This window comes from Tachyglossus aculeatus, chromosome X1 (assembly GCF_015852505.1).
Source record: "Tachyglossus aculeatus isolate mTacAcu1 chromosome X1, mTacAcu1.pri, whole genome shotgun sequence".
Lineage (NCBI taxonomy): Eukaryota > Metazoa > Chordata > Mammalia > Monotremata > Tachyglossidae > Tachyglossus > Tachyglossus aculeatus.
Genome location: NC_052101.1, coordinates 9,376,575 through 9,390,712, shown reverse-complemented (window position 1 = coordinate 9,390,712; position 14,138 = coordinate 9,376,575). Strand labels below are relative to the sequence as shown.

Sequence of the window (14,138 nt, the reverse complement as noted above, 5' to 3'; positions counted from 1 at the left end):
TACCTGGAATGTTCTCCCTGATCATCCTCGCCAGCTATACTCCTTTATCTCTCTTAAATCACTTTAAAAGCACTCAATGCCTCTGGAGACTTTCCTTGATTAATTCTCCTCCTTTTTCATGGTGCTATCACCCCCTCAGCAATCAGCTCAGCTCACCTCAGCAATCACACTCATGTTTACTCGTTGCTGATTTATATAGTCCTCCACATGCAGTCAGTACTGGATTAATGTCTCTTCCTCCCTTCAAAGCCCTACTGAGAGCTCACTTCCTCCAGGAGGCCTTCCCAGACTGGGCCCCCTTTTTCCTCTCCTCCTCCCCATCACCCCCCTGCCGCCCTACCTCCTTCCCATCCCCACAGCACTTGTATATACTTGTATGGATTTATTACTCTATTTATTTTACTTGTACACATTTACTATTCTATTTCTTTAATGATGTGTATATAGCTATAATTCTATTTCTTCTGACGATTTTGACACCTGTCTACATGTCTTGTTTTGTTGTCTGTCTCCCCCTTCTAGACTGTGAGCCCATTGTTAGGTAGGGACCATCTCTATAGGTTGCCGATTTGTACTCTCCCAAGTGCTTAGTACAGTGCTCTGCACACAGTAAGTGCTCAATAAATATGATTGAACAAATGAATGTGAATGTTAGCTGATTATTTTTGTTTCATTATTGTTGCTCTAAAAGTATGCATGAGGCAGTCATTCATTCGATCGTATTTATTGAACACACTGCATGTAGAGCACTGTACTAAGCACTTGGGACAGTACAATATAATAATAATAATAATTGTTATGGTATTTGTTAAGCGCTTACTATGTGTCAGGCACTGTACTCAGCACTGAGGTGGATGCCAGTAAATCAAGTTGGATTTTTTTTCTATTCTATTTATTTTGTTAATGATGCGCATCTAGCTTTATTTCTATTTATTCTGATGACTTGACACCTGTCCACATGTTTTGTTTTGTTGCCTGTCTCCCCCTTCTAGACTGTAAGCCCGTTGTTGGGTAGGGACCATCCCTATATGTTGCCAACTTGTACTTCCCAAGCACTTCGTACAGTGCTCTGCATACAGAAAGCGCTCAATAAATACGATTGAATGAATGAATGAATGAATACAGTCTGTGTCCCACATAGGGTTCACAGTCTTAATCCCCATTTTACAGATGAGGTAACTGAATAACAATAAACAAACACATTCCCTTCCCACAACAAAGTTGCAGTCTAGAGGGGTAGACAGACATTAATAATAATAATAATAATAATGATGGTATTTGTTAAGCACTTACTACGTGCCAAGCACTGTTCTAAGCACGGGGGTAGATACAAGATTATCAGGCTGTCCCACCTGGGTCTCATGCTCTTAATCCCCATTTTACAGATGAGGGAATTGAGGTGCTGAGAAGTGAAGTGACTTGCCCAAAGTCACACAGCTGACAAGTGGCAGAGCTGGGATTAGAACCCATGACCTCTGACTCCCAAGCCCTGGGTCTTTCCACTAAGCCACGCTGCTTCTTTGCATTAGTGTACATAAGTTATATGTTGCCAATTTGTACTTTCCAAGCGCTTAGTACAGTGCTCTGCACATAGTAAGCACTCAATAAATACGATTGATGATGATGATGAAGTTACAGACATAATAATAATAATAACGATGGCATTTATTAAGCGCTTACTAGGTGCAAAGCACTGTTCTAAGCACTGGGGAGGTTACAAGGTGATCAGGTTGTCCCACAGGGGGCTCACAGTCTTAATCCCCATTTTACAGATGAGGTAACTGAGGCACAGAGAAGTGAAGTGACTTGCTCAAAGTCACACAGCTGACAATTGGTGGAGCCGGAATTTGAACCCATGACCTCTGACTCCAAAGCCCGGGCTCTTCCCACTGAGCCACGCTGCTTCTCTATGTATATAGACATGTAGACATGCATATAAGTACTGTGGGCGAGATGTCTCATACTTTCCCAATTGTTTAAAACACCTGTGTCCAATACTAAAGCGAGTATTGCGCTGTACACAGTGCTCTACACATGGTAGACATTCAATAAATATTTTTGATTGATTGATACTATTTCTAATATTTCCTTTACTCATGCTACTGCTGATCAATTTCAGTTTCCAGCCCGCCCCATTAGATTGCAAACCCCTTGAAATAGGAAATTGAATCTTTTACCCATTTTCAATTCCCAGTATAGTGTACAAGTTTCCCCCACCGTCAAGAGTATTTTCTCCTCTAAGTACTGTTGAAGCTTTGATGGGTACACCTATTTGGGCTGGATTTAAATATTATCCTTCGATTTTAACTTCCAAGAGGGTGCTGATTGGCGCTATCACAACGTCTGTTGAAGGAAACATTCCACTTGAATGATTTCCATCGTCAAAGGAGAAAAAGACAACAAAAGGAGTCCAGGAATACTGACAGAGGAACAGAAAAACAAGCCATTCTTTTCAGGCACATCTCAGAAAAGCACAAGCCGGCTCTCTGCTTCTTTATTGCAGCAAAACAAAAATGTTGTGCTCACCCACTGTAGGAGCTCCACAGGCACAGACCGAAACAGCCCAGCAGTCATCTCCTTTTCCGACTCCTCCAAAGAGACGGATCTTCAGTCCTCTTGAACAAACTCTCAAAAAGCAGTTGGGCATCAAACGCTGTCATGGAGGAGGCTTCCAAAACATAAGCCGTGGTTGTCGTTAGCCGTTTCTCTTTAAAAACAAACTGTACTGAAACCTCCAAATTCAGTGTCTTAGAGTTAGACTTAAAAATAAAACCTTCATCAACTTCTGTCCCTGCCTTTTACCTTACACAAGAAGACACTAAGATCAGAAAACTCTGCACCAGAGTGTTTTGTGACATGGGGCCCACTAAATGCAATGCAGCTTTAAGTACTAACGACCTTATTATTAATGAGCTACTTGCTCAAGTGGGTTCTTAATAAAGTCGGCAACTAACTTCGAACATTGTGGGTGAGGATTCTCCAGATTGCGTAAAGTTTTGGTGGGTAGTTCTGTATTTAGTTATTGTTTCCAGCTTTTGTCTGTCTCTCTCGCCTGGGCGAGATTTCCAACAGGACAAAGCCTGTGCGGAGGATCACAGGACGAGCTCCAAAGTCCGACCTGATCTGTAACGTTCTCTAACATTTATCATCGTGATTCCAAAGCACTTCATCAGTGCCATGGTGCCTCATTAAATTCCCCCTCAAGTCACATATGGCTGATGTGCATCTCTGCCGAAGAGCCAAAGTTTTTAGCACTGTTCTCCACTGAATTACAACTGCCAGATTTCCTTCTGAGGGTGCTTGGATTCTTGATGCTTGAAGCTGGGTTTGTGCTGAAGTTTCTCAACAGGAAATCTTCATGATGATCTTTGCTTAGCGACAAAGTTAAACTTTGGTCAGTCAAAAAAATGGGAAATGTCCAATGCTAGTGTTGGACCCAGATTAAGTTGTTTTACATTTTTTTTTCCTCTTCCTGGGTCTCTAAGGAACAAGATAAACATCATATTGCAAAAAAGAGGAACTTCGAAGTCCACTGGTTTCTGCTTAGTACAGTGTTCTGCGCGTGGAAATAATGATAGTAATGATGGTATTTGTTAAGCGCTTACTATGTGCCAAGCACCATTTTAAGCACTGGGGTAGATACAAGGTAATCGGGTTGTCCCATGTGGGGCTCACAGTCTTCAAATGAGGGAACTGGGACACAGAGAAGCAGCATGGTTCAATGGAAAGAGCTCCGGCTTGGGAGTCAGAGGTCATGGGTTCAAATCCTGACTCTGCCAATTGTCAGCTGTGTGACTTTGGGCAAGTCACTTAACGTCTCTGTGCCTCAGTTACCTCATCTGGAAAATGGGGATGAAGACCGTGAGCCCCACGTGGGACAATCTGATCACCTTGTGTCCTCCCCAGTGCTTAGAACAGTGCTTTGCACGTAGTAAGTGCTTAACAAATGCCATTATTATTATTATTATTATTGACTTGCCCAAATTCACACAGCTGGTAAGTAAGTGGCAGAGCGGGGATTAGAACCCATGAAATCTGACTCCCAAGACGGTGTTCTTTCCAGGTAAGAGAGCAGCTGTTTATCCTTTTAACAAAGTATCCCAATCAAGAATAGCTCATGACTACATCCATCGTCACTGCTACAAGTGGACAAAATGGGTAATAATAATAATAATAATAATAATAATAATAATAATAATAATAATAGCATTTGTTCTAAGCGCTGGGTAAGGTGGCAGAGGCTTAATGAGAAACCACTCTCATCAGGCATCTCCTCCTCATTCATGCTAGCACTCAGGAGAGGTTTGTCGAGAAAGAAGGAAGGAGGTGGACAGATACCTCAGAGGGACCCAGGTCTTCTGACCCCCGTGCTCTTTCCACTGGGCCCCAGTGCCTCGACTTACCACCAATACTAGAGGCAACTTTTCTGCTTAATTAACCCATGCCATTCTGGGCTCTCCCAGGACCCAGCCCTACCCAGAAGCTGGGGAGGTGATGGGGTGGAATAGGCTTCAGCATGGCCTAGAGGATAGAGAACAGTCCTAGGGGTCAGAAGAACCTGGGTTCTAATCCTGTCTCGGCCACTTGTCCGCTGTGTGACCTTGGGCAAGTCGCTTCACTTCTCTGGGCCTCAGTCACCTCATCTGGAAAATGGGGATTAAGACTGTGAGCCCCATGTGGGACAGGGAGCGTGTCCAACCTAATTAGCTTGTATCCACCCCAGTGCATAATACAGTGCCTGGAACGTATTAAGCGCTTAACAAGTACCTCTCCCCTCAAAAAAAGGGTAGGCTGGCCCACATCGACTATCATCTATAGTGCACAACGACAAAGTGTTCAATCAAATCTTCCCAACGGAAGCTTTCTATCATTTCTATCATTTCTATCGATAGCTTTCTATCGTAACGTTTCTATCATTACAACTGTGAAAATACAGGTTTGTGTCTATGAGATTGTTCAACCTCCTACTAGCTTGATCAAATACATTGACAAAAAGTCAAATCGGCTCTTACCACAAGAACGACTTGTGCTTGGATCAAAGTGGTTTCAACAGAGGTTGGAAACCTAATCTCAAGTTACCAGTGGATCACTTCATTTGGCTGAATGAAATGGAAGAAACAATAGCACCAAAAGGTTGGAACACCTCATTAAAAGAGGGACCAGTGCAGTCGGAGGGAGCTGGGATAGACTCTGTTTGGACCAGTGGCCGCAGTGGGAGCGTGGGCAGAGGGTGTGTGGCCCCAGAGGGATGAGAGGTTGCCCCTGCCCCTGTGAGCCTGTTGTTGGGTAGGGATCGTCTCTATGTGTTTTCGAATTGTGCTTCCCAAACACTTAGTACAGTGCTCTGCACACAGTAAACGCTCAATAAATACAATTGAATGATGTGAGGCTCAAAGCGGACGACCCCTTTCTAGGCCCTCGAATATGCCCGGAGCGGGTTGGGTCGCAGACTTGGCAAAGGGCTAGAGCTCGGGTATGGGAGTCAGAAGGTCATGGGTTCTAATTCTAATTCCGCACTTGTTTGCTGTGTGACCTTGGACAAGTCACTTCTCTGCCTCATTTGCCTCAATTGGAAAATGAGGATTGAAACTGAACCCCACATGGGCCAGGGACTGTGTCCACCCCAGCTCTTACTAGTGCCAGCACAAAATAAGCGTTTAACAAATACCACCGTTATTATTATTAAGGTCCCCATCCCCACCCTTGGGCAAGTCACTTCACTTCTCTGCCTCAGTTCCCTCATCTGTAAAATGGGGATTAAGACTGTGAGCCCCACGCGGGACAACCTGATCACCTTGTAACTACTCCAGCACTTAGAACAGTGCTTGGCACTTAGTAAGTGCTTAACAAATACCATCATCATCATCAACACCTTACCAGCTATAACAGGGGAACAGAACACAAAAGCTGGAGGAACATTAACAAAATGTCAAAGTTTTCTTTCTGGCCGCTCACATGCATGACATTGATCAGTCAGTTGTACTTATTGAGCACTTACCATGCGCAAGGCACTGTACTAAGCTCTTAGTACAAGTCTGTCTGTTCCCGAATGCCCCCGTTTCTCACTTTGTAGCCAACTTCCTGAGGGGATACCCACATACGTATTTCAGACTTTTCACAGGTGATTTTTGAAGGATTTTTTTATTGTCTTTGAAAAAAACTCGCAATTAGTTTGCAAATCAATTCATGGCGCATCACCTACAGAAGTTACTCTTTCGTTAGAAATTAGAGAATTATATGCAGTCATTCTATTGCTACTTCTAATAATGATGATACTTGTTGAGTACTTATTATATCCAAGCATTGGAATAAATACAATAGAAGCAGATTGGACACAGTCTCCCGGTCCCACACGAGGCTTAGTCTGAGAGGAGAAATTTAATCACCATTTTATATTTGAAGAAACCGAGGCGTAGAAAAGTTAAAAGACTTGCCCAAGGTCACACAACAAGAAGGTGGCCGATCCAGGACTAGAAACTGGTCCCTCAGGTTCCTAGACCCGCGCTCTTTCCACTAGGCCATACTGCCTAATGCGTATCAATTTTTAAATAGTTTTTTTTTCGCTACAGCAGGTGTTTTCATTATACGTGTTTGGCGGGACACCATTGAGGAATCGCGGAACATTCTCCCGACAACTTGAGTCTGTCTGGATTCAGCATCATGCGGTTCCAGAAGAAATGGTGAGGGACCTAAGCGTACGTACCATAAAGCAAATTTTCTGTAATGTGAGTCTTTCCAGGAACACAACCCCTACATTACAGGAGAACTGACTAAACACATATGTGACGGCATCAAAAGCATTACCATACCCTCATAAGATGTTGAACTAAACAGTTTTTACAGGATAACTGCAAAAGAATTTATGGCTTTTGTTTTATGAGAGCTTAGTACAGTGCTCTGCACACAGTAAGCGCTCAGTAAATACGATTAAATGAATGAATGAATGAATGAATATGGAGGAAAAAAGAAACACCAAAGCTACCCAATACCCATTGGCGGTGTGTTCCCTACAATTAGCCCTGCTCGTCGGTCTTGCTGAGTAAAATAGCAACAAGGAGTTTCAGTTTGCCAGAATGCATTGTAAGTAATAAATACCCTTGGAGTTTTGTTGGGTTTCTGCTCCGTGAATTTGCTAGACTTGCCCGTTTGTAAAATGTTTCCATTAAAAGCTAGATTAACTTTAGCGTTTAGAACACCATAGCATGTGCTTAAGACTCCAGATGGTGCGTGCCTGGATTAATTCTATAGAGAACACCCAGAGAATTTACATGAATGAATGAATGTGTTAAATCCCATTTGAGGATCAGCTCCGGGGGAGGGTATTTTTCACTCTAAGGAGAGACATTTTCCTTCTAGATATATTATTATTACACAAGGGGTCTATTTAAAGCATTGCTTAGCTTTACACTTAAATTTTTATTATATTTTGAGGGTTAATCTTTTAACGAATAATAGCATTACAATGTTAAAACCTTAAATGCAAGTGAACGTTTCATTCTGCTAACATCAATCAATTGTATTTATTGAGCGCTTACTGTGTGCAGAGCACTGTACTAAGCGCTTGGGAAGTACAAGTTGGCAACATATAGAGACAGTCCCTACCCAACAGTGGGCTCACAGTCTAAAAGGGGGAGTTTGCCAACTGCACAAGCAGCCCAGATGCAGTTTTGGAACCAGTTGGAGAAGATTTTTTTTAAATGCAAGGTTAGCTGAGTAGAACAATACATTAAATATATTATGGTAAAAAACTGTATGTGTTTGCATTTAAGATCATATTTTGGAAGCAAAGAGATCTGTGTTTAAACATTGTCACAAAAAGCTATGGAAACAAAATTTAGTTACAAAGAAAATAGCTGGAAAGGATAAAATGTGAATTTTCACAGGTATCAATTTGAAAATTGATACATTAATAAAATTGGAATTTTAACTGGTATGAATTTAATTGAATCAATTGAAATTATCACCTAAGAAAAATGTTGATATTTACAGTTTTTAGATGAGTACTGTATTAACCAACACCAGATTTTTTTTTTAAATGGCATTTGTTAAGCGCTTATTATGTGCCAGGCATTGTACTAAGTGCTAGAACAATCACAGTTAAAGTTACAGTTTAATCATCATCAATCGTATTTATTGAGCGCTTACTGCATGCAGAGCACTGTACTAAGCGCTTGGGAAGTACAAGTTGGCAACATATAGAGACAGTCCCTACCCAACAGTGGGCTCACAGTCAATCATGGATAAAGTCAAATCTGGATTGAAACACTGTTATTTATTCAATGCAAATAAAGCTTTCTTTTTTAACAAATTTCACTACATTAGGAAAATTTATAGTTTTTTTTAATATTTAGTGCTCCAAATGATATTAATTTATTGCGTCTTTGTTGAAATTACCCACAAGTTAGACATAGAATTTGTCTCAATTTTCCTCGGTCTCTTTACTTGAAACATTACTTTCAGTCACATTGTGATGATTCTAATAATTAATAACCATGTGTCATCATAGTATAATGTTACATTGGTTTGAGCCTTTAAAATCAGGAAGATGATGATACATTAGTCAATGCTCCTTTATCCAAAGGCTGTCAATCTCAACTAAAGGCGAACAAATCTCCCTTTGCATTTCCCAGAAAAAAGGCCACCCATAATGCTTGTTTCTAAGTAAAAGATATTTTATTGATCAAAGCAGAGAGCAGCTAAAGTTTTAGAAAGCTTAGAAGGGATAATGACGTCATTTTCCTGCGGTGTGTGGATGCGCTTCAGAAAATATTTGCGTAGACATCACGCGAGTTTTTCAATTGTCTTTTAAAGTGCAATATTTCATGGGGATGCCCATACTTGGCAAGTGCCCTTCTTAGGATGTAAACATAGACTTGATCTTACTGAAACTCAAGGAGTTCCTCCTGTTCTTCTAGTTGGCTCTATGTTTACAGACACAGCTGAAGGTATTGTGTCTAATAAATACGCATGTAATAGTGTTGATTTGGGAGTCGGTTTTTCTTGGCCCATTTCCCATCGCCAGCAATGGAACGCACTAAGAGGTTCTAGCACCAAGAAGTTTTCAAATGTGCATGTAGCTTGCATTTTTTAAAAGTAGCACAGCATTTTAAATTGGTCTAAAAATCAGCACGAGCCAGAACTCCTGCACTAAAGAAAGCCAGGGAAAATGGCAAGTTGCAGTGCCCTTTATACTGCAGCAAACAGATGCTTCAAAAGGGTTATTAGATGATACTTAATATTAGAAGCAGTGGTTTTTTATTGTTGGGGTTTTGGTCTAGTTCTTGAATATTATGGCTAACGTATGGGTTCATGGACTGGAACATTATATTTTACTGAAGAATGCCATAGAAAAATACTGTTTTGGGAAAATAGGGAGGATTTGCTCTGGAATAATTTGGAAGAAAAAACACTAATTCACAAAAACAAGTGTGGGGATAGTGTGCACTCCTCGCCTTTCCCGATAGTTGGAAATTTTGTGCTGGATTTAAAAAATAGTGTATAATATAGTAGTGAATCAGAACTATGTAGGAATGCCTTCTGTGTTACTAGTGGAATGTATTCTGGTTATATTTTGAAAAATGAGTTTGTAATATTTGAAGCTCCTTAACTGGATCATCCTCTAGGAAGATTATATCACACTGTCTTTTCAATTGCACCGTCTTTTCAAATGATGAAGTATCTTAGCAAGTTTAGGGTCTAAGCTACACCAGCTAAAAAAAAACAAAGCACAATATTTTCCTTGCCCTTTTCAAAACGTTTGGAAATTGCTTTAACCTTACACTTTGTTTCCTAGAGCTTATTCTCTGAATTTTGCTGTCAAAAATAAAAAAAAAAGTGTTCCAGCAGAATACCTGCCAAGACAATATTGCACATCTTCTTCTCCCCCCACCTCTCAGGTAACTGTACTATGTTTCCCCCAGTGTAGGCCTGACTTTGGCACTCACGTTATACGGCGCTACAGGGGGGGAAAATAAATCTCTCTAGATTGCAATCTTCATTCCCTCTCTGGTGCCTTCCTTCACCATTTATATATTTAAGACTGGGATCTGCCAAACCATAACTGACGAAACCAGTTCATCCTGCCGCTGTTGCTTGACCTTCTTATTTACTCTTCTGTGTCCCTGTCCGCCACAGATGACCAATATGGAATCTGGCCTTGTTTTCTTATATCTCTGTTTGCTACCCTTAGTGAACGAGATGTTTGGCTCTTTCAGTAGCTCGTAGATGGCACTGTCTTCTGGGCCGTGCTCTAGAGAATTTGACCCGTGCGAGACGGTGAGAGAGCCGGAAGATGAGGACAAATCACTCTTTTGGGTGATGGACCCCATCGACTCTCCTAACCAAACGGCGTTGTCGGTGATCTGACTCGGGCAAGGAATCGACCCCTCGTTCACGAGGCTGTCCCTTCCATCTTCTTCCTGAGGCTCCTCATTTGGAGGCAGGCTGTTCCTGGAATTATCTCTGTTTTTTTTGTTGGACGCTGAAGCCATCACCAGGAATTTGACGGGGCCATTGTGCGCGTGGTATGATACCATTCCTCTTCCTGTGGAGCAGGGGAAAAAAAAGATTGGAAATTATTTTAAAATGAAAGAAAACTTCAAGGTGGCAGTCCCTGACATCTGAAAAAGTTAAATGGATTCATTCAATCATTCAATCGTATTTATTGAGCGCTTACTGTGTGGAGAGCACTGTACTAAGCGCTTGGGAAGTACAAGTTGGCAACATATAGAGACGGTCCCTACCCACCAATGGGCTCACAGTCTAGAAGGGGGAGACAGACAACAAAACAAAACATGTGGACAGGTGTCATCAGAATAAATAGAAGTAAAGCTAGATGCACCTCATTAACAAAATAGAATAGTAAATCTGTACAAGTAAAATAAATAGAGTAATAAATCTGTACAAACATATATACAGGTGCTGTGGGGTGGGGAAGGAGATAGGGTGGGGAGGATGGGGGGGGAAGAGAGGAAAAAGGGGGCTCAGACTGGGAAGGCCTCCTGGAGGAGGTGAGCTCTCAGTAGAAGACCAATTGGACAACCAATTTCCAATTGTCCTCTCCTTCAAAACAAAGGTCGAATAAAGGTTAAACCCAGGATCCACCAATACTGATGCAATTTGCACCATTGTGATTTTTTCATAATGTCAATAGAAGACAGGGTCCTATTGGGAACTTACTTCCCGCTGCTTGTTTCATAATTTAACTTAAAGAAGCTTCAAATACTTGCACCACATTCTTTTTTTACAACCAAATTCTCAAATTTAATATCTTCCTTTTATTTTCTCATGGGTCAATGAAAAGAGTTGCCATATGCCTCAGGAATTTTGATCAGAAAGGTAATCTGGGTTTGACATGAGGTTAAAAAAAACATCAGAGGAGATGGTGCAAAACAAAAGAGGATTCAGAGCAATTTGGGGCACTGCATTTGGGGGAAGGAAAGGAAAATTTGAAATAAGGGATTATCCTTACCTGATAGCATTACCTAGTTTTTGTTTTTTTGCATCAAAAAACTGTTCTAAACACCAGAGTAGATACAAGTTAATTAGGTTGGACATAGTCCCTGTCCCGTATGGGGCTGACAGTCTAAGAAGGAGGAAGTACAGGAGAAATGAGGCACAGAGAAGTTAAGTGACTTGCCTAAGGTCACACAGCAAGCCTTTGGCAGAGCCGGGATCAGAACCCAAGCCCTCCGACTCTCAGATCCACGTTCTTTTCACTAAGCCAAGCTGCTTGTAGACTGTGAGCCTGTTGTTGGGAAGGGGACCCTCTCTATATGTTGCCGACTTGTACTTCCCAAGCGCTTAACACAGTGCTCTGCACACAGTAAGCGCTCAATAAATATGATTGAATGTTTGAATGAATACTTCTCATTTACGCAGATAAAGCAGGATTGGATCAAGCCAGGCACATGGAGATTGGAAAACACAAATTCAGTGGTGACTGTGAGATGGCGGGGAAGTACAAAGGCTTGTACAACGGATACGTGAAAAGGAATTTGTGGAGTGACAGGGATGATTGGTGGATAATACGTCAGTCAGAGGAAAAGCGGTGGACGGGATACGACGAGACCTACGGGAAGTGCTATGGGAAACTGGAGATACAGGAAGTGAGCTTGAGGTATCGTTGTCCATGGAAAATCTGACAGAAAGTGGGCAGGATACAAGCACAAGATAGAGTGATCTGGCAAAGTCTGAGGCCTCCAGGAATATTTAAGGGCCAAACTGAACAGTTTCACAAGCTTCCTCCTTACCCTTCTCTCACCTATCATTCCCACACTGACTCCAAAACTCTTCTGGCATGTCGGTACTCAAAATGGGTGGGAACCAGCTAAATGAATTTGGATTTTAATGAATGCCACACCAACCCAGACAACACGGAGGATAAGAGGGAGATAAAAGGGTCAATGTTACTCTGTGGGAGTGGCAACTTGGGTTCCAATCTGCAAGTCAGTCAGGCAGTCTGACTTGTCCATTCACTATTTATTTATTTTACTTGTACATATCTACTCTATTTTATTTTGTTAGTATGTTTGGTTTTGTTCTCTGTCTCCCCCTTTTAGACTGTGAGCCCACTGTTGGGTAGGGACTGTCTCTATATGTTGCCAACTTGTACTTCCCAAGCACTTAGTACAGTGCTCTGCACACAGTAGGCGCTCAATAAATACGATTGATTGATTGATTGATTGATTCACCAAGTGCAGCGCATGTGTTAGGCACAGGGAAAGGCAGAAGAAAATTCAGCGATAGCACTGAATTCTGTGTAGCCTTGCCAATGAAAATCTTTTGACTGCATGCTGGCTTCCTCAATGTAAATAGCACCAAACTTGTTTTCTTTGAACATTTGGTTTACATTGTTACGCAGACTCTATGAAACAGTTCATTATCATCCTCATGCAGTATAGGCACTTAATATTTATATGACTATGTGAGTTATCAAAATATGCACATAGGAAAGTGCAAAAATATCCGTTAAAGCGAACTAGCTACAAGGCGTTTTGAAAGAAAGTTGGAAAAATTTCCAAAAATGTCCCGAGAAGCTGCATATAAAGAAGAAGTGTGCTCTAGAGGAAAAAGCTGGGCCTGAGAGTCAGAGGACCTGGGGTTTTAAGTCTGACTCTGCCACTCGCCTGCTGTGTGACTTCGGGCAGGTGACTCACCTTCTCTGTGACTCAATTTTCTCACCCGTAAAATGGGGATTGAAGACCTGTTTGTCCTCTTAGTTAGACTGTGAGTCCCTTATGGCTCAGGCGCTGTGTCTGATTCATATATGTTGATTGTAGCTCTGCCGGTGCGTGGTACATAGTAAGCACTTAAATATCATTCATTCATTCATTCAATCGTATTTTTTGAGCGCTTACTGTGTGCAGAGCACTGTACTAAGCGCTTGGGAAGTACAAGTTGGCAACATATAGAGACGGTCCCTACCCAACAGTGGGCTCACAGTCTAGAAGATGATTATTATCATTATTATTAGATTATTACTTTAGTCTTGAGTGGCTATTAATTGGAATTATGGTGAGAGAAGACCTGCAGGGCTCATCTCCACATCTGAGTACTCAAAGTTGGCAAGAGCCCGGGCTTTGGAGCCGGAGGTCACGGGTTCAAGTCCCAGCTCCGCCAATTGTCAGCTGTGTGACTTTGGGCAAGTCACTTAACTTCACTGTGCCTCAGTTACCTCATCTGGAAAATGGGGATTAAGACTGTAAGCCTCCCATGTGACATCCTGATCACCTTGTAACCTCCCCAGTGCTTAGAACAGTAAGCATAGTAAGCGCTTAATAATGTCATCATTATTATTATTGTTAGAACACAAGTCAGGGAGTCAGAAAGACCTGGGTTCTAATCCCAGCTCCGTCAACTGTCTGCTGTGTGACCTTGGGCAAGTCACTAAGTCCATGGGGCAATAGATCTCACAAGAGGATGGTTCACAATACACCTACATTTGCAAGGAACATAGGCTCAGTGGAAAGAGCATGGGCTTGGGAGCCGGAGGTCATGGGTTCAAATCCCTGCTCCGCCGCTTGTCAGCTGTGTGACTGTGGGCAAGTCACTTAATATCTCTGTGCCTGTTACCTCATCTGTAAAATGGGGATTAAGACTGTGAGCCCCACATGGGACAACCTGATCACTTTATATCC

At 41.9% G+C, this 14,138-nt stretch overlaps 1 protein-coding gene across 7 annotated transcripts in view; it reads right to left on the bottom strand.

Moving 5' to 3' along the window:
- Window positions 1-8,654: 8,654 nt before the first annotated feature.
- The window catches only part of ARHGEF10 (Rho guanine nucleotide exchange factor 10), a 131,095-nt gene continuing 125,611 nt past the window's right edge, over window positions 8,655-14,138 (bottom strand). For all 7 annotated transcript variants that reach the window (XM_038772937.1, XM_038772938.1, XM_038772939.1 and 4 more), the window contains one exon: window positions 8,655-10,543. In XM_038772937.1, coding sequence (XP_038628865.1) covers window positions 10,026-10,543 — 518 coding nt within the window. In that variant the 3' untranslated portion in view covers window positions 8,655-10,025. The remainder of the gene's footprint in view (window positions 10,544-14,138) is intronic.